This window comes from Oncorhynchus kisutch, linkage group LG6 (assembly GCF_002021735.2).
Source record: "Oncorhynchus kisutch isolate 150728-3 linkage group LG6, Okis_V2, whole genome shotgun sequence".
Taxonomy (NCBI): domain Eukaryota; kingdom Metazoa; phylum Chordata; class Actinopteri; order Salmoniformes; family Salmonidae; genus Oncorhynchus; species Oncorhynchus kisutch.
Genome location: NC_034179.2, coordinates 51,827,082 through 51,848,001, shown reverse-complemented (window position 1 = coordinate 51,848,001; position 20,920 = coordinate 51,827,082). Strand labels below are relative to the sequence as shown.

The window sequence follows — 20,920 nt, the reverse complement described above, 5'->3', positions numbered from 1 at the left end:
AGGCCCGAGTCCATCTGTTGACCATCTCTTATTGCTGGAATAAAACGATTCCATTTCCTAATGAGTTTGTAGCGCGAGACGAGGGCCTAGCGCGGTGCTGTACCACTGAAAGGATGAAAAATGATAACGTGGGGCCCATGCTAATACTACGCCCAGGGAAGGTGGAGGTGATTTGGCTACACCAGGAGTGACAGTCGGCCAGGAGGTAGAATGACTGGGAAATCTAGAGGTGAAAGAAACACTTGAAAAAAGTGACACCTTTAATAGTCCCCCAGCCAACTGGCTGTGGGCACATCAGGCCCGAGTCCATCTGTTGACCATCTCTTATTGCTGGAATAAAACGATTCCATTTCCTAATGAGTTTGTAGCGCGAGACGAGGGCCTAGCGCGGTGCTGTACCACTGAAAGGATGAAAAATGATAACGTGGGGCCCATGCTAATACTACGCCCAGGGAAGGTGGAGGTGATTTGGCTACACCAGGAGTGACAGTCGGCCAGGAGGTAGAATGACTGGGAAATCTAGAGGTGAAAGAAACACTTGAAAAAGAAAAGGAGAGCCGCACACTCTAGGAGCTCAGATGCAATCATTTAATAATCTAATAACCAACGTTTCGACGGACAAGCTGTCTTCATCAGGGAGGACAGATTGTTTGTCGAAACGTTGGCTATTATTAATTGCATGTGAGCTCCTAGAGTGTGTGGCTCTCCTTTTCTTTTTCCAGAGCGACTGGGCAGACACAGGACAACAACAGTAAAGGAGAGGGAGACAACATGAGTCTGAACTTCTCTTTTCCCAGATCTGTATGTGCTTTATTCATGGAAACTTATCTGGGACCAGGCTAAGTCTGAACACCAGCACATTCTATCAACACAAATAAGCTTTCCACTCCTTTGTCTTCTACTAATAAAAGTCCATGAACAAGGAGCCGGGCCAAGGTAATTGCCTGGGTAATTCTTATCAGACAGCGGTCGGGGCTCTCATCCTAGAATTACGCAGGCAGAGTGCATGTGATTCAGCTGAATAGAAAATGCCAAACAATAAACAGTGTTTTTTTTAGAGAACGGGTGATAAAGCCCCAATGTTTCCATATCTCAGCCAAGGTCATTGTCTGGGTGACAGCAGGGGTGGGTTGTGGATGGCTCCGGCTGGCTCCGGCTCTCACAGTCGCACCCAAAACCATCAGCAGGCAATTGAGTGGTGCAGCAGCTCCTGTCTGGTGTTCCACAATGGCTGCCATGGGTTTTAAATATAAAACACCTCTCCGTGCAACCGTTGAGGGAAATGTCAACTAATTAAGTGCAACACAGTTGACCTTTTTAACCCGGGCCCTGGACTGGGTACACTGACGTCTCAGGGTACACAGACACCCCCGCCCCACCTGCTGCAGCAGGCACCCTTTTAATATGCTAATCAACCCTGTCCGCTGATGTGGCTGTCAGGACTAACGAGGCTGGGAAGGCTCATGGTTAGTGGACATGATCTCCCGACAAGTGCTGCTGCTACTAGCCCGCTGAGTGATTGATCCAGTGTTATGATCCAGAACTCTACAGTATGTTGTCAGCTATCTCCAAAGCCCCGATCGACACATAGCCAGATGTGATGATGTGTCATGTACTGTATCTTACACATGATCTTTTTATTCTGTCACTGAGGTGATTATCCAACGTTGTCCTCCATCATAGTCCTTTAAGGGACATTTAGAAAATTAAGTAGTGTCTGATCATTACAGAGAAGGACCAATACGAATGGTACGAATGCAAAATTTAGGGTTTCCTGGGGAAATGAGGTTTTCTTCATCACATGTCATTTTCATACAATGGACAACAAAGACAGTAGGGTTGTTCTTTGGAGTGTCTCTCTCTGTTTCATCATTGATCTTTGATGCTCATGGTAAAGTCTGTGTGATCTGTCCCCTGTGCGGTTCTCACACAAAAAGGATGGTCTGGTCTACACATGTCCCTCTCCTCAGGTTGCTCTGGTTTTTCCATGGCCCTACCTGCTGGTTGAAACACACGCATCACAACTACACACACACTAGGCTTGTGTGGTAAACCGTTGAAACTATTTCTTTGAAGTTTTTCAATAAATGTGAACATTTATAGCTGCTTTTTAAGTAAATACCTTCAGACAACTTGTACAATACATTAGGAGATGAAGCAGATCACATTCTTCATTTCACCTGTCACATTATTTTACAAGCTTACCGTAGTTCCCCAGAACAGTTGCCAGAGTCACGTGTTTGTTTTTAACCAGCACAACAGAAAGAGTCCAGCTGTGTACTTGCTAGTTAGCTACAGTGACAAGAAAAAGTGTCACACCCTGACCTTAGTATTCTAATGTATACTAACCACGCTGCGTTTTGGTCCTCACCTTCTACTCCATACGACGATCGTGACAAAAAGTATGTGAACCCTTTGGAAATACCTGGGTTTCTGCATAAATTGGTCATAAAATTTGATTTGATCTTCGTCTAGGTCACAACAACAGACAAACACAGTCTGCTTAAAATAATAACACACAAACAATTACATGTTTTCATGTCTTTGAACACACTGTGTAAACATTCACAGTGCAGGCTGGAAAAAGTATGTGAACCCTTGGATTTAATAACTGGTTGACCCTCCTTTGGCAGCAATAACCTCAATAACGCTTTCTGTAGTTGCGGATCAGACCTGCACAACGGTCAGGAGGAGTTTTGGACCATACCTCTTCTTAGTTTAGCAATATTCTTGGGATGTCTGGTGTGAACTACTCTCAAGGTCATGCCACAGCATCTCAATCTGTTTGAGGTCAGGACTCTGACTGGGCCACTCCAGAAGGCGTATTTTCTTCTGTTGAAGCCATTCTGTTGTTGATTTATTTCTGTGTTTTGGGTCGTTGTCCTGTTGCATCACCCAACTTCTGTTGAGTTTCAATTGGTGGACAGATAGCCTAACATTCTCCTGCAAAATGTCTTGATTAACTTGGGAATTCATTTTTCTGTCGATGATAGCAAGCTATCCAGGCCCTGAGGCAGCAAAGCAGCCCCAAACCATGATGCTCCCTCCACCAAACTTTACAGTTGAGTTGAGGTTTTGATGTTGGTGTGCTGTGCCTTTTTTTCTCCACACATGTTGTGTGTTCCTTCCAAACAACTCAACTGTAATTTCTTCTGTCCACAGAATATTTTGCCAGTAGCGCTGTGGAAGATGCAGGTGCACTTTTGCAAACTTCACAACATGAAGCAATGTTTCCTTCTGTGGTGTCCTCCCATTAACACCATTCTTGTTTAGTGTTTTAGGTAGTCTAGACTCATCAACAGAGATGTTAGCATGTTCCAGAGATTTCTATAAGTATTTAGCTGACACTCTAGGATTCTTCTTAACCTCATTAAGTATTCTGCGCTGTGCTCTTGCAGTCATCTTTGCAGGACGGCCACTCCTAGGGAGAGTAGCAACAGTGCTGAACTTTCTCCATTTATAGACAATTTGTCTTCCCGTAGACTGATGAATATCAAGGCTTTTAGAGATACTTTTGTAACCCTTTACAGCTTTATGCAAGTCAACAATTCTTAATCTTCTGAGATCTCTTTTGTTTGAGGCATGGTTCATATCAGGCAATGCTTCGTGTGGATGGCAAGGCAGCTCTAACCAACATCTCCAATCTCGTCTGATTGATTGGACTCCAGGTTAGCTGACTCCTGACATCAATTATCTTTTGGAGAAGTCATTAGCCTAGGGGTTCACATACTTTTTCCAACCTACACCTACATGTTCAAATGATGTATTCAATATAGACAAGAAAAATACAATAATGTGTGTGTTATTAGTTTAAGCACACTATGTTTGTCTATTGTTGTGACTTAGATGAAGATCAGATCAAAGTTTGTGACCAATTTATCCAGAAATCCAGGTAATTCCAAAGGGTTTACATACTTTTTCTTGCCATAGGAAGTAAGTGGCTGAATTAATAAGGAGACGGGCATCATATAGCGTAGCTTTCCGCTGTGTTTGAGAAGTCAAAGCACTTTGGATGAGTTATCTGTACAGCTGCCACTGCTATCTTGAGTTCCTTGCACTTTTCTCGGCCCCTCAGTCTGCTCCTCCCACTACTTATCCTAGCAGAGGATACTAGCTAACGTTCAATCGCTGGAAAATAAATGGGACGAATTGAAAGCACGTATACCTTACCAATAGTACATTAAAAACTGTAATATCATATGTTTCACCGAGTCATGGCTGAACGACGACATTAAGAGTATACAGCTGACGGGTTATACACTCTATCGGCAGGACAGAACAGCAGCCTCTGGTAAGAAATGGAGCAGGGGCCTATACATATTTGTACACAATAGCTGGTGCACGATATCTAAGGAAGTCTCAAGGTTTTGCTCGGCTGAGGTAGAGTATCTCACAATCTACTTAGAGAGTTTTCATCTGTATTTTTTGTAGCTTTCTACATACCAACACAGACCGAGGCTGGCACTAAAACCACACAGCTGTATTCCACCATACGCAAACAGGAAAACGTTCATCCAGAGGCGGTGCTCCTAGTGGCCGGGGACTTTAATGCAGGGAAACTTAAATCAGTTTTACCTAATTTCTATCAGCATGTTAAATCTGCAACCAGAGGGAAAACAATTCTAGACCACCTTTACTCCACACACAGAGACGCGTACAAAGCTCTCCCTCTGACTCCATTTGGATAATCTGTCCATAACTCTATCCTCCTGATTTCTGCTTACAAGCAAACATTAAAGCAGGAAGCACCAGTGACTCGTTCTATAAAAAAGTGGTCAGATGAAGCAGATGCTAAACTACAGGACTGTTTTGCTAGCACAGACTGGAATATGTTCTGGGATTCTTCCGATGGCGTGAAGGAGTACATCACATCAGTCACTGGCTTTATCAGTAAGTGCATCGAGGACGTCATCCCCGCAGTGACTGTACGTACATACCCCAACCAGAAGCCATGGATTACAGGCAACATTCGCACTGAGCTAAAGGGTAGAGCTGCCGCTTTCAAGGAGCGGGACTCTAACCCAGAAGCTTATAAGAAATCCCTCTCTGCCCTCCAACAAACCATCAAACAGGCAAATTGTCAATGCAGGACTAAGGTCGAATTGTACTACACTGGCTCCGGGGCTTGTTGGAAGTGGCAGAAGTTCTAACTCTTAACCTTAACCTTAACCCTAACCCCTAGCCTAGCTAACATTAGCGAGCTAGCTAATGTTAGCCACCTAGCTACAATATGTAACATATCATACGTTTTTTGCAAGTCATAACATATTGTATATTTTTCCAAATTTGTAACATATTGTACTTTTGCAAATTTGTAACATAGTGTATGTTATGTAAATTTGTAACATATAATACAAATTGTAATTCATAACATTTACCAAATGGGTGATGGACATCCACACATTAATACAGATTTGACAACAGAGTAATGCAACATTTTCTTAGACCAGGTTGTTCTGACTGGGCTGGAGAATCAGGCCCTCGGAATTAGGATGTGTTCTAAATGGCACCCTATTTATCCAAATAGACTACACTACTTTTGACGACAAGGCTCTGTGTGCAGTCTATTTGGATAGATAGGGTGCCATTTAGAACACAACCTGATTCCCGAGGGCCTGATTCTCCAGCCCATTTGAGGGGCATTGAGTGTTTGGCTGGAAAGCACAGTTCCTGTCAGTCCAATTTAAAGACATTGGGACATTATTGCTAGTGATATAACTGTGTTTGACATATTGTGCGTTTCTGTGTGTGTTGTTTTTGTTTATTTGTTCTAGGCTGATATTGTTCTAAGGATGTAACGTGACATGACACATTTTTTGTTGTTGATGTTTTGTTCTCTGTCCAACAACGATACAGTATTGTCATGGTGATGTTGATGGAGATGGTCAGTGACCTAATGCTGCTCTGTTTCTCTCTCTCTGTGTGTGTGTGTGTGTGTGTGTGTGTGTGTGTGTGTGTGTGTGTGTGTGTGCATGTGTGTGCTTTTCCAGAGACATCAAACCTGACAACATTCTGTTGGACGAACACGGTAAGACGGCTCAGCCAATCATATCTGATGTATGTCGTAAATAATGTCTGTACGCAAATTATGTGGTGTGTTTTTCCATCCATGCTGTGTAAGGAACGACCTCCACTGAATGAATGATAGATACGTTTAGATTTGATCAATGGCACTAACATCATGCAGCCACATACAGTCTGTGCATACACACACACAAACACACTTGCACACACAAATACATGCACACAGACACACACACACCCATACATACAAACATTCTCACACACACGCACGCACACACACATGAAGGCGTGCACACATGTACACACACAGACACACCATTCCACACACATACTTGCTCGCACACACACACATGCACAAACTCTCATTCGCCCACTCTCTGGTTTAACCTCCTATATATATATATATATATATATATATATATATATATATATATAGAGAGAGAGAGAGAGAGAGAGAGAGAGAGAGAGAGAGAGAGAGAGAGAGAGAGAGAGAGAGAGAGAGAGAGAGAGAGAGAGAGAGAGAGAGAGAGAGAGAGAGAGAGAGAGAGAGAGAGAGAGAGAGAGAGAGATAGAGAGAGCCTGTCTCTTTTGCCCCCAGGCCTTGAGATGCTATTAACTTCAACATTATTTCTTTCTCATGCTGTGCCTGTGCTCTTTATCCAGACATTACCTGCCTCATGTACACGTCCCCTGATCATAGCCTGTCAACCACAGTAGATGTCTGAATGCAGTAGCCTCGGGACTGAGCTGCTCTCCTGGAACACCATTTGTCATTACACAGGAGCCCTGTCCAGCTCAGCCTGGGTTTTTCTACCTTTTACCACTGAACTTTGAAAAACAACACGGGTCAAAAGTGCATCCTCATGAAGTGTTTTCAAAGAGCACAGAGTCCTGGAAGAGTTTACCTCTCTTTACCTCATGTGTCCTTTCTGATGAGAATAGCATTCGGTATCTCAGCAAAACAATTAAGTCATGTCCGGGTACAGGAGACGCACTAAATGTGATGTCCTCGGGGTGTGTCAGGGAGCTGAGGGATATAGTTTCCTTGGCTACTCAGCCGGAACTGTCCTCCCAGGTTAGTGTGATTGTGTGTGTCTTTCTCTCTCAGACAAAAACAGACAAAACACAGAAAGCGTATGCGCCACGTGCTGTAGCATACACAAAGCACGTGTAGGCACACGCATTCAAAGCACACACACATATATACACACACACACACACACACACACTATATATGCGGATGATTCCACACTTTTACATGTCAGCGCCTAAAGCCAGTGAGCTCACTCAAATTTGAAATAAGGAGTTACAGTCAGTACCCGAATGTGTGATTACTAATAAACTGGTCTTATAATACACCTACAACTAAAATCACTGTATTTGGTTCAAAACATTCTCCAAGGCCTAAAACCTCAACTAGAGTTGTGCATAAAAGGTGTGACTATTGAGCAAGTTGACGAAGCTAAACTCCGACGTATAACATTGGATGGTCAATTATCATGGTTAAGTCATATTGAAACGTTGTTGTGAAAATAAGGAGGGGTATGTCTGTTATTAAAATATGTTTGACACAAAAATCAACTGTACTAGTTGATCAGGCTCCGGTCTTGTCCCATCTTGATTACTGTCCGGTAATATGGTCAAGTGCAGCAAAGAAAGGCCTGGCAAAACTGCAGCTGGCTCAAAACAGAGCATTATGCCTTGCCCTTAACTGCACATATAGATCTAACACCAACAACATGGATGCCAGTCTTTCCTGGTTAAGGGATGGCAAGAGATGAACTGCTTCTCTTCTAGTTTCCATGAGAAATAATTACTGTGATGAAAATGCCCAGTTTGTCAGCACAATCAAATAGCCTTCAGCTCAGACACCCATCTTCACAGTCCTCAAGTCTAAAATGAGATCATGGCAACGCACAGTATTATACAGGGCCACGATAACATGAAACTCGCTTCCGTCTCCAATTACTCAAGGAAACAGCAAAATTACGTAAACCTTTACAACCTTTACAACCTCTCATGGAACGGCAGGAACTGTGGGGACACACACACACAAACATACACATGATTTTTTTAAACTTGTAGAGTAGTAGAGTAGAGTATGGGGATCCAAGTCAACAAATAATAAACAAACGAACCCACTGTCTATAGGGTGACAGAAGGCGTTAGGTCCTGCACTGCCCTCTGCAGGTTAGGTCCAGTGACACGGGTGTAGTTCATGGACTCAGCAGCACCATAAAATATATGGTCTTTTCTGCCTAATGTTGCATAGGGTTCACAACAGAGAGATAATCCGTGAGAGAGCCTGGTGAAACGCATTCTCATCACTGCCATACTTGGTCAATCTCCTGTGATTTTACAGACACACACATGAACACAAATGTGTGTGCACACACTAACCCTAACCCTTCAATCGAACCTTAACCTCTAACCCTATCCCTGAACCTAACCCCTAAGCCTAAAATAGAGGGGACCGTTGGGGACCGATGGGGACTGGCGAAATGTCCCCACAAGGATAGTAAAACCAAAATGTTTTGTCTTGTCTTGAAATGTCGTTTGTATTTTTTTCACACACTTTTATTTTACTGTGTCAGTATGTATTTGTTGCCGATGTTCTGGTATCAAACTGGTGGCCATTGTGAACACAGTCAATAGCTGAAATAGTTTCATGAGTTAATTGAAAAAAAGGCCAATATTGATTAATGCTTTTTTCATTAAGTAGGCGCTTTTCTCCTGAACCATGTGGCCTATCTACTAGAAAGTAATGGACATTATGGAAACAGACATAAACAATGTATACTTTGTCCGAGTCATTTTTTCAAGTTACTCAAGTATACGTTAGAAAATATACAATAGATTTCCAAAGATTTTCTGTTAATTACCAAAATTACTGAAGTTTCTGGTAACTTTGGTAAATTACCGGTAGCTTTGCGATCCTAGCTCTGTGGCATAAAACACACACACACCGTCTTGTACAGCTAACCTTCTGGGGACACTCAATTCAGTCCCATTCAAAATCCTATTTTCCCTAACTCTAAACCTAAACCTAACCCTAACCGTAATCTTACCCTAACCCTAACCTTAACCCCAAAACCTAACCTTAACACTAACCCTAGCTCCTAACCCTAACCCTAAAGCCAACCCTCGCTCCTAACCCTAACACTAATTCTAACCTTAAGCCTAAACCCCCTAGAAATAGCATTTGACCTTGTTGGGACCAACAAAATGTCCCCAGTTGGTCAAATTTGTGTTTGTTTCTACTGTTGTGGGGACTTCTGTTTAAACACACACACACATACACACAGACGCACACACACACACACACACACACACACACACACACACACACACACACACACACACACACACACACACACACACACACACACACACACACACACACACACACACACACACACACACACACACACACATCAGCATATAAACAAACAAGGGTGTTCAGTGTGCATGGCTAAGGCTTCAGTCCACCCCACACACAGAAAGCTGGTGACTTTGGCAGCAGGCACTGAGGCTGCTATTCCCTCTGTGACCTGCTCTAGGACGCTACACCATTTAACCCCCAACCAAATCATTCACTCACGGTGACCGCATTTTGAATGCAGCCAGAGTGAACTGTGGGTTCAAACACAAAGAATGCCCTATTACTAACGACTGCATAAACTCATGCACCCCACCCAGCACAGCACCGTGTAGGGCAAAGACAGTTTTATCTGCTTGATGCCTGAATGCTGCCTTAATTAGACTGCCTATAAACCTCGTTTCAAATCAATTGTAATCAAGAATTTAGAATACGACTTTCTTTCCTGTTTCCGTTCTACAGGACATTGTCACCTGACGGACTTCAACATCGCTGCCATCGTCAAGGACGATCTAAGAGCCACGTCTATCGCAGGGACCAAACCTTACATGGGTCAGTAACTACACAACACTTATACCACTGAGATAATGTAAAGACGACACAGCTCAACGCTACGGTACTGTGTCCTTCTAGTTTCAGAGTAAATATATCTCCCTTTCAATGTGGATGCTTATGCTCCTTACATTTCCATTTCATAACGTATCATACAGTATCAGATCAATGTTGTTCCTTCTGCTCTGAGGGATCTGATGTAAATTAATAGAATTACAGATTGATTCGAATGTGGAGTTCATTGACCCCGGGTCCTGGCCGACCGGTGTGTCTCGTCCAGCCTGATTAAGAGGCATGACGAATGGATCGGTTTAGTGGGACTGACAGCGAGGAAGCAGCAGGGAACAGAAGAGGAGATGGAGGGGGTGGAGAGGATGGAGGGAGGGAGGAGGAGAGGATGGAGGGAGGGAGGAGGAGAGGATGGAGGGAGGGAGGAGGAGAGGATGGAGGGAGGGAGGAGGAGAGGATGGAGGGAAGGAGGAGGAGAGGATGGAGGGAGGGAGGTGGAGAGGATGGAGGGAGGGAGGAGGAGAGGATGGAGGGAGGGAGGAGGAGAGGATGGAGGGAGGGAGGGAGGAGGAGAGGATGGAGGGAGGGAGGGAGGAGGAGAAGATGGAGGGAGGGAGGAGGAGAGGATGGATTTAGATCCAGAATTAAGACTGCCGTAAAGGATAATGTATAATTTAATAGAAAAATGTACATTCATATTCCAAGTGTTCAGAGAGTGGGGATCTCCAGGAACATTCATTTATTTATAAAAAGGACCTTTTTGGTGAAGGGTTTTAAAGGGCTTGGTTCTAGCGTTTCTTTGTGAGTTTTCAGTAGCAGTTTTGATGGGTTCCTTTTTTGGTTCCATTTAAAAGTGTTTGTACTAGTACTACTGTCCAGTCTGGATGAGCAATGACAGCTGATAGTGTCCGTGCCTCCCTCCCCCCAGCCCCCGAGCTGTTCCAGCCACACGAGGGAATACACCCTGGCTACTCCTTCTCTGTGGACTGGTGGTCTCTGGGCGTCACTGCCTACGAGCTTCTGCGAGGACAGGTACAGAAACAAAGCCCATCCCCAGCCTGTAAATAATGCATGCTAAAACCTACAATACATGCTGTTACTGCTCCTAGAATAGCCATTTAAGATAGAGAAGAAGAGACAGTGACAACACCTTTCTCTCCAAGCCTGCCCTTGAGATGATCCCTTAATATAACCATGAAAATACCCCTTAATATTATCATGAAAATACCCATCTCAGTCAGCCTCACCATTCAGATGAAGGTGTAATTACCCTAGCTTGGTCCTGTTTGTGCCCCTTTTACCAACAGATCTGGGACCAGCCTGTGACTACCCTCATGGCATATCTTTAGTTAGGAGAGGAAAAGACAGGGAGGGCAGGGGCAGGACTTCCACTAAGCCCCTGCTTGGTACCTACTGTAGTATGACACATGTCAAGCTGTACAGCAGCCCTCTGAGCCCCCTCTCCCCAGGCCCTAAACCCCCTCTCCACTCTCCCCAGGCCCTAAACCCCCTCACCCCAGGCCCGGCTGGATTGGACTATCAGTGGCAGCCAGCCCTGGCATCCATAAAGCACCACACATCAATCACTGTCACAGCCCCAGCCATAATCTATCCCAAACACAGGAAAACTGTCTCTCCCCTGAGAGAGGTAAAACAGCATAAGACTGATCTGGTCTAGTTTAAACCCAGATTTAGACATTTCTCTTCAGGCAGCTTTAGGGACTATTGTGTGAGGGCCCGGTAACCCTGTGTGAGGACCCAGTAACCCTGACGACCTGTGATAATAATGTTCTGTCCTGGCCCTCCAGAGGCCGTACGTCATGCGCTCCAGCACACCGGCCAATGAGATCCTCCATATGTTCCACAAGGTCAACCCCAGCTACCCCATAGCCTGGTCTGTGGAGATGAAGACAATGCTCAGAAAGGTACAGAAAGATCTGCATACTGTATACTGTAGACACTTGGTCACCTTGTATTTCATCCCTAAATTCCCTGAATGAATAATAAATACTGCATTGTTTTATACTGTATACTATTGACAACCGGTGACCTTTGAGCCATGATCTTGTTTACTTAAACTATAGTTGTATTTGACCCCTACATTCCTTGAAAGACTAAATTGTTACTACATGCTAGGATGATCGGTTTTGTAAGCCATGTATGCCGTATCCTTTGTCATCATGAGGTTATAACTGGAAGCCTATAAGGCTGAGTGATCAGATTCTATGTTGGTAATTCTCCACTGCAGACAAGCTGTAGTTCAGTGCTGAAGTAGCCTACCCCCACACCACTCATCTACATTCCTGTGGTGTGTGTGGTGTGTGTGTGTTTCTGCTCTTCCTCCTCTTTGCCTCCCCTCTCCTCTTGTTCTCTTCACCTCCCCTCTCCTCTTGTTCTCTTCACCTCCCCTCTCCTCCTGTTCTCTTCACCTCCCCCTCTCCTCTTGTTCTCTTCACCTCCCCTCTTCTCTTGTTCTCTTCACCTCCCCCCTCCTCCTGTTCTCTTCACCTCCCCTCTTCTCCTGTTCTCTTCACCTCCCCTCTCCTCTTGTTCTCTTCACCTCCCTCTTCTCCTGTTCTCTTCACCTCCCCCCTCCTCCTGTTCTCTTCACCTCCCCTCTCCTCTTGTTCTCTTCACCTCTCCTCTTGTTCTCTTCACCTCCCCTCTCCTCTTGTTCTCTTCACCTCCCCTCTCCTCCTGTTCTCTTCACCTCCCTCTCCTCCTGTTCTCTTTATCTCCCCTCTCCTCTTGTTCTCTTCACCTCTCCTCTTGTTCTCTTCACCTCCCCTCTCCTCTTGTTCTCTTCACCTCCCCTCTCCTCTTGTTCTCTTCACCTCTCCTCTTGTTCTCTTCACCTCCACTCTCCTCTTGTTCTCTTCACCTCCCCTCTCCTCCTGTTCTCTTTATCTCCCCTCTCCTCTGGTTCTCTTCACCTCCCCTCTTCTCCTGTTCTCTTCACCTCCCCCTCCTCCTGTTCTCTTCACCTCCCCTCTCCTCCTGTTCTCTTTATCTCCCCTCTCCTCTTGTTCTCTTCACCTCCCCTCTTCTCCTGTTCTCTTCACCTCCCTTCTCCTCCTGTTCTCTTTATCTCCCCTCTCCTCTTGTTCTCTTCACCTCCCCTCTTCTCCTGTTCTCTTCACCTCCCCCTCCTCCTGTTCTCTTCACCTCCCCTCTCCTCCTGTTCTCTTTATCTCCCCTCTCCTCTTGTTCTCTTCACCTCCACTCTCCTCTTGTTCTCTTCACCTCCCCTCTCCTCCTGTTCTCTTTATCTCCCCTCTCCTCTTGTTCTCTTCACCTCCACTCTCCTCTTGTTCTCTTCACCTCCCCTCTTCTCCTGTTCTCTTCACCTCCCCCTCCTCCTGTCCTCTTCACCTCCCCTCTCCTCCTGTTCTCTTTATCTCCCATCTCCTCTTGTTCTCTTCACCTCCCCTCTCCTCTTGTTCTCTTCACCTCCCCTCTTCTCCTGTTCTCTTCACCTCCCCCCTCCTCCTGTTCTCTTCACCTCCCCTCTCCTCCTGTTCTCTTTATCTCCCCTCTCCTCTTGTTCTCTTCACCACCCCTCTCCTCCTGTTCTCTTTATCTCCCCTCTCCTCTTGTTCTCTTCACCTCCCCTCTCCTCTTGTTCTCTTCACCTCCCCTCTCCTCCTGTTCTCTTTATCTCCCCTCTCCTCTTGTTCTCTTCACCTCCACTCTCCTCTTGTTCTCTTCACCTCCCCTCTCCTCCTGTTCTCTTTATCTCCCCTCTCCTCTTGTTCTCTTCACCTCCCCTCTCCTCTTGTTCTCTTCACCTCCCCTCTCCTCTTGTTCTCTTCACCTCCCCTCTCCTCTTGTTCTCTTCACCTCCCCTCTCCTCCTGTTCTCTTTATCTCCCCTCTCCTCCTGTTCTCTTCACCTCCCCTCTCCTCCTGTTCTCTTTATCTCCCCTCTCCTCTTGTTCTCTTCACCTCCCCTCTTCTCCTGTTCTCTTCACCTCCCCCTCTTCTCCTGTTCTCTTCACCTCCCCTCTCCTCCTGTTCTCTTTATCTCCCCTCTCCTCTTGTTCTCTTCACCTCCCCTCTTCTCCTGTTCTCTTCACCTCCCCCTCCTCCTGTTCTCTTCACCTCCCCTCTCCTCCTGTTCTCTTTATCTCCCCTCTCCTCTTGTTCTCTTCACCTCCACTCTCCTCTTGTTCTCTTCACCTCCCCTCTCCTCCTGTTCTCTTTATCTCCCCTCTCCTCTTGTTCTCTTCACCTCCACTCTCCTCTTGTTCTCTTCACCTCCCCTCTTCTCCTGTTCTCTTCACCTCCCCCTCCTCCTGTCCTCTTCACCTCCCCTCTCCTCCTGTTCTCTTTATCTCCCATCTCCTCTTGTTCTCTTCACCTCCCCTCTCCTCTTGTTCTCTTCACCTCCCCTCTTCTCCTGTTCTCTTCACCTCCCCCCTCCTCCTGTTCTCTTCACCTCCCCTCTCCTCCTGTTCTCTTTATCTCCCCTCTCCTCTTGTTCTCTTCACCACCCCTCTCCTCCTGTTCTCTTTATCTCCCCTCTCCTCTTGTTCTCTTCACCTCCACTCTCCTCTTGTTCTCTTCACCTCCCCTCTCCTCCTGTTCTCTTTATCTCCCCTCTCCTCTTGTTCTCTTCACCTCCCCTCTCCTCTTGTTCTCTTCACCTCCCCTCTCCTCTTGTTCTCTTCACCTCCCCTCTCCTCTTGTTCTCTTCACCTCCCCTCTCCTCCTGTTCTCTTTATCTCCCCTCTCCTCCTGTTCTCTTCACCTCCCCTCTCCTCCTGTTCTCTTTATCTCCCCTCTCCTCTTGTTCTCTTCACCTCCCCTCTTCTCCTGTTCTCTTCACCTCCCCCCTCCTCCTGTTCTCTTCACCTCCCCTCTCCTCCTGTTCTCTTTATCTCCCCTCTCCTCTTGTTCTCTTCACCTCCCCTCTTCTCCTGTTCTCTTCACCTCCCCCTCCTCCTGTTCTCTTCACCTCCCCTCTCCTCCTGTTCTCTTTATCTCCCCTCTCCTCTTGTTCTCTTCACCTCCACTCTCCTCTTGTTCTCTTCACCTCCCCTCTCCTCCTGTTCTCTTTATCTCCCCTCTCATCTTGTTCTCTTCACCTCCACTCTCCTCTTGTTCTCTTCACCTCCCCTCTCCCCTTGTTCTCTTCACCTCCCCTCTTCTCCTGTTCTCTTCACCTCCCCCTCCTCCTGTTCTCTTCACCTCCCCTCTCCTCCTGTTCTCTTTATCTCCCCTCTCCTCCTGTTCTCTTCACCTCCCCTCTCCTCCTGTTCTCTTTATCTCCCCTCTCCTCTTGTTCTCTTCACCTCCCCTCTTCTCCTGTTCTCTTCACCTCCCCCTCCTCCTGTTCTCTTCACCTCCCCTCTCCTCCTGTTCTCTTTATCTCCCCTCTCCTCTTGTTCTCTTCACCTCCCCTCTTCTCCTGTTCTCTTCACCTCCCCCTCCTCCTGTTCTCTTCACCTCCCCTCTCCTCCTGTTCTCTTTATCTCCCCTCTCCTCTTGTTCTCTTCACCTCCACTCTCCTCTTGTTCTCTTCACCTCCCCTCTCCTCCTGTTCTCTTTATCTCCCCTCTCCTCTTGTTCTCTTCACCTCCACTCTCCTCTTGTTCTCTTCACCTCCCCTCTCCCCTTGTTCTCTTCACCTCCCCTCTTCTCCTGTTCTCTTCACCTCCCCCCTCCTCCTGTTCTCTTCACCTCCCCTCTCCTCCTGTTCTCTTTATCTCCCCTCTCCTCTTGTTCTCTTCACCACCCCTCTCCTCCTGTTCTCTTTATCTCCCCTCTCCTCTTGTTCTCTTCACCTCCCCTCTCCTCTTGTTCTCTTCACCTCCCCTCTCCTCCTGTTCTCTTTATCTCCCCTCTCCTCTTGTTCTCTTCACCTCCCCTCTCCTCTTGTTCTCTTCACCTCCCCTCTTCTCCTGTTCTCTTTATCTCCCCTCTCCTCTTGTTCTCTTCATCTCCACTCTCCTCTTGTTCTCTTCACCTCCCCTCTCCTCCTGTTCTCTTCACCTCCCCTCTCCTCCTGTTCTCTTTATCTCCCCTCTCCTCTTGTTCTCTTCACCTCCACTCTCCTCTTGTTCTCTTCACCTCCCCTCTCCTCTTGTTCTCTTCACCTCCCCTCTCCCCTTGTTCTCTTCACCTCCCCTCTTCTCCTGTTCTCTTCACCTCCCCCTCCTCCTGTTCTCTTCACCTCCCCTCTCCTCCTGTTCTCTTTATCTCCCCTCTCCTCTTGTTCTCTTCACCTCCACTCTCCTCTTGTTCTCTTCACCTCCCCTCTCCTCCTGTTCTCTTTATCTCCCCTCTCCTCTTGTTCTCTTCACCTCCACTCTCCTCTTGTTCTCTTCACCTCCCCTCTCCCCTTGTTCTCTTCACCTCCCCTCTTCTCCTGTTCTCTTCACCTCCCCCTCCTCCTGTTCTCTTCACCTCCCCTCTCCTCCTGTTCTCTTTATCTCCCCTCTCCTCTTGTTCTCTTCACCTCCCCTCTCCTCTTGTTCTCTTCACCTCCCCTCTTCTCCTGTTCTCTTCACCTCCCCCCTCCTCCTGTTCTCTTCACCTCCCCTCTCCTCCTGTTCTCTTTATCTCCCCTCTCCTCTTGTTCTCTTCACCACCCCTCTCCTCCTGTTCTCTTTATCTCCCCTCTCCTCTTGTTCTCTTCACCTCCCCTCTCCTCTTGTTCTCTTCACCTCCCCTCTCCTCCTGTTCTCTTTATCTCCCCTCTCCTCTTGTTCTCTTCACCTCCACTCTCCTCTTGTTCTCTTCACCTCCCCTCTCCCCTCTCCTCCTGTTCTCTTTATCTCCACTCTCCTCTTGTTCTCTTCACCTCCCCTCTCCTCTTGTTCTCTTCACCTCCCCTCTCCTCCTGTTCTCTTTATCTCCCCTCTCCTCTTGTTCTCTTCACCTCCACTCTCCTCTTGTTCTCTTCACCTCCCCTCTCCACTTGTTCTCTTCACCTCCCCTCTTCTCCTGTTCTCTTCACCTCCCCCTCCTCCTGTTCTCTTCACCTCCCCTCTTCTCCTGTTCTCTTCACCTCCCCCTCCTCTTGTTCTCTTCACCTCCACTCTCCTCTTGTTCTCTTCACCTCCCCTCTCCTCCTGTTCTCTTCACCTCCCCTCTCCTCTTGTTCTCTTCACCTCCCCTCTCCTCCTGTTCTCTTCACCTCCCCTCTCCTCTTGTTCTCTTCACCTCCCCTCTCCTCCTGTTCTCTTCACCTCCCCTCTCCTCTTGTTCTCTTCACCTCCACTCTCCTCTTGTTCTCTTCACCTCCCCTCTCCTCCTGTTCTCTTCACCTCCCCTCTCCTCTTGTTCTCTTCACCTCCCCTCTCCTCTTGTTCTCTTCACCTCCCCTCTCCTCTTGTTCTCTTCACCTCCCCTCTCCTCTTGTTCTCTTCTCCTCCCGCTACTCCTCCTCCTCTTCCCTTCTCCTCCTCTAGTTGCTGTGTATTGACGTGCACCAGCGTGTGTCCTGTCTGGCTGAGCTGCAGGATCTAGACCTGCTGTCTGATGTCAACTGGGATGCTGTGCTCAGCAAACAGCTGCCCCCCGGCTTCATCCCCAACGTGAGTCAGACCACAACATTACGCCGCCATTGCCACAGCCCAAACAGAGAGGGGCGTCACCACGGCCCCCCTGCTGGTCTGAGAAGGCCGTTACGGATCATTAGAGCTCATGCACCTCACACACACACACACACACACACACACATGTGTGTGACAGGCAGGTAAAATGATGCATGCAAGGTAGTGGCGTCATCAGCCGTAATGCAGTAGGTCGAGCTGTTCGGTTGGCACAGTAAGCTAAGCTTGTACCTACCTCCCATCCTTGCACAAACTTACCAAACCAAGCCAAGCTTGTCCCAACCTCCAATGCCCGGTCGTTTGGTGCCAGTGAGCGGAGCTTTGACTTGTGAACCCTCGCTTCATACCTGACAGCTCACGGAGGAGTTGAACGATGAATGGACACTGATTTAAAGGGACTTTAGACTGATAACAGCAACACTACAAGCTGTCATTGGTTACCAAGCTAACAGGAAATTACAGTATCGGATTCCCTGTAGTGTGTGGTGATTATAGAGTGAATTCCCTGTGGTCACCTCAGCCGGCCAGTTAGGAGAGATAGGGAAGGTTGAATCGATTGAATCGACATTCTCTCTCTATATAGAATAAAAGCTTCATCCTGTATTGTCTTTCTTCCTCAGCTCCTTACCAACAACTGTGGCAGGGTGGCCGCTATGATCTATTTCAAAATCCCAGATTGCCCCTTTAAATGTTCCTCCTGTGTTGTGGCCTTCTGTTCCTCTTCCAGAGGCGGAGGCTCAACTGCGACCCCACCTTTGAGCTGGAGGAGATGATCCTGGAGTCCAAACCGCTGCACAAGAAAAAGAAAAGACTAGCCAGGAAGACCAGAGAACAGGGCTCCAATGGGTCCCCCCAGGTAAAGCCTCACCCTAACAGCAAACCTCTGCCTCTCAATGGTTCCACTTCCTTCCAGAGCTCACCATTAGTCACAAGAACCGACTGTGTGTGCATGTGTGCCCATTTAGCTCGGCGGCAGGCGATAAGTAGGTTTTAGTTTGTCCCTTAAATATGTCCCAAGTGATGTAATGGATGGAAGAAGCACATTTCTTATCTGAATAAATGAACGATGTAGACTTTCAATGCGTGAGGGAGAAGGAGAATGTGAAGAATGCAATCACTCTCTCTCTCTTTTTCTTTTTTTTCTCTCCTTCACGCCTTCTCTACGTCCACATAAATCAGCCACGTCCTCTCTGTGTTTACTCCGACCATGAGGATAACACCCAAAGGTTAATTTGATCCCCCAGTAAGAGAGGCGATGGGGGGGGGGGGGGGGGGGGGGGGGTAAAACACACACATGTACAGACACACAAACACACGAAAACGAGCTGGAAAGATTGGCATCAGTGATTTCATTAAAGGTGCTTTTTCCGTGCTGGTGGGCTTTCATCAAGCGTCTTCCTCCGTTTACGGGCAGAGAGTGCTGCTCTGTACTGGACTGGCTGCTGTGACTGCTGCTGGGGGCCATGTTGTTTAGGATGCCACTTGTTCAAATCAAATGGTATTTGTCACATGTGGCCGAATACAACAAGTGTAGAGTTTACAGTGAAGTGTTTACTTACGAGCCCTTTCCCAACAAGTGTAGAGTTTACAGTGAAGTGTTTACTTACGAGCCCTTTCCCAACAAGTGTAGAGTTTACAGTGAAGTGTTTACTTACGAGCCCTTTCCCAACAAGTGTAGAGTTTACAGTGAAGTGTTTACTTACGAGCCCTTTCCCAACAAGTGTAGAGTTTACAGTGAAGTGTTTACTTACGAGCCCTTTCCCAACAAGTGTAGAGTTTACAGTGAAGTGTTTACTTACGAGCCCTTTCCCAACAAGTGTAGAGTTTACAGTGAAGTGTTTACTTACGAGCCCTTTCCCAACAAGTGTAGAGTTTACAGTGAAGTGTTTACTTACGAGCCCTTTCCCAACAAGTGTAGAGTTTACAGTGAAGTGTTTACTTACGAGCCCTTTCCCAACAAGTGTAGAGTTTACAGTGAAGTGTTTACTTACGAGCCCTTTCCCAACAAGTGTAGAGTTTACAGTGAAGTGTTTACTTACGAGCCCTTTCCCAACAAGTGTAGAGTTTACAGTGAAGTGTTTACTTACGAGCCCTTTCCCAACAAGTGTAGAGTTTACAGTGAAGTGTTTACTTACGAGCCCTTTCCCAACAAGTGTAGAGTTTACAGTGAAGTGTTTACTTACGAGCCCTTTCCCAACAAGTGTAGAGTTTACAGTGAAGTGTTTACTTACGAGCCCTTTCCCAACAATGCAGTTAAAAAGCGAGAACATTCAAAAATAGATCTAATATTTATTTATTTTACCTTTATTTAACCAGGTAGGCAAGTTGAGAACAAGTTCTCATTTACAATTGCGACCTGGCCAAGATAAAGCAAAGCAGTTCGACACATACAACGACACAGAGTTACACATGGAGTAAAAACAAACATACAGTCAATAATGCAGTATAAACAAGTCTATATACAATGTGAGCAAATGAGGTGAGAAGGGAGGTAAAGGCAAAAAAGGCCATGATGGCAAAGTAAATACAATATAGCAAGTAAAATACTGGAATGGTAGTTTTGCAATGGAAGAATGTGCAAAGTAGAAATAAAAAATAATGGGGTGCAAAGGAGCAAAATAAATAAATTAATTAAAATTAAATACAGTTGGGAAAGAGGTAGTTGTTTGGGCTAAATTATAGGTGGGCTATGTACAGGTGCAGTAATCTGTGAGCTGCTCTGACAGTTGGTGCTTAAAGCTAGTGAGGGAGATAAGTGTTTCCAGTTTCAGAGATTTTTGTAGTTCGTTCCAGTCATTGGCAGCAGAGAACTGGAAGGAGAGGCGGCCAAAGAAAGAATTGGTTTTGGGGGTGACTAGAGAGATATACCTGCTGGAGCGTGTGCTACAGGTGGGAGATGCTATGGTGACCAGCGAGCTGAGATAAGGGGGGACTTTACCTAGCAGGGTCTTGTAGATGACATGGAGCCAGTGGGTTTGGCGACGAGTATGAAGCGAGGGCCAGCCAACGAGAGCGTACAGGTCGCAATGGTGGGTAGTATATGGGGCTTTGGTGATAAAACGGATTGCACTGTGATAGACTGCATCCAATTTGTTGAGTAGGGTATTGGAGGCTATTTTGTAAATGACATCGCCAAAGTCGAGGATTGGTAGGATGGTCAGTTTTACAAGGGTATGTTTGGCAGCATGAGTGAAGGATGCTTTGTTGCGAAATAGGAAGCCAATTCTAGATTTAACTTTGGATTGGAGATGTTTGATATGGGTCTGGAAGGAGAGTTTACAGTCTAACCAGACACCTAAGTATTTGTAGTTGTCCACGTATTCTAAGTCAGAGCCGTCCAGAGTAGTGATGTTGGACAGGCGGGTAGGTGCAGGTAGCGATCGGTTGAAGAGCATGCA

The 20,920-nt window shown here is 46.6% G+C and overlaps 1 protein-coding gene across 1 annotated transcript in view; it reads left to right on the top strand.

Annotated features, from left to right (window-relative positions):
• stk32a (serine/threonine kinase 32A) overlaps positions 1–20,920 on the top strand; it is a 70,788-nt gene that overhangs the window by 31,449 nt on the left and 18,419 nt on the right. The window contains exons 5-10 of the mRNA XM_031826923.1: positions 5,991–6,028; positions 9,866–9,955; positions 10,893–10,996; positions 11,773–11,889; positions 17,379–17,504; positions 18,250–18,378. Coding sequence (XP_031682783.1) covers positions 5,991–6,028; positions 9,866–9,955; positions 10,893–10,996; positions 11,773–11,889; positions 17,379–17,504; positions 18,250–18,378 — 604 coding nt within the window. The remainder of the gene's footprint in view (positions 1–5,990; positions 6,029–9,865; positions 9,956–10,892; positions 10,997–11,772; positions 11,890–17,378; positions 17,505–18,249; positions 18,379–20,920) is intronic.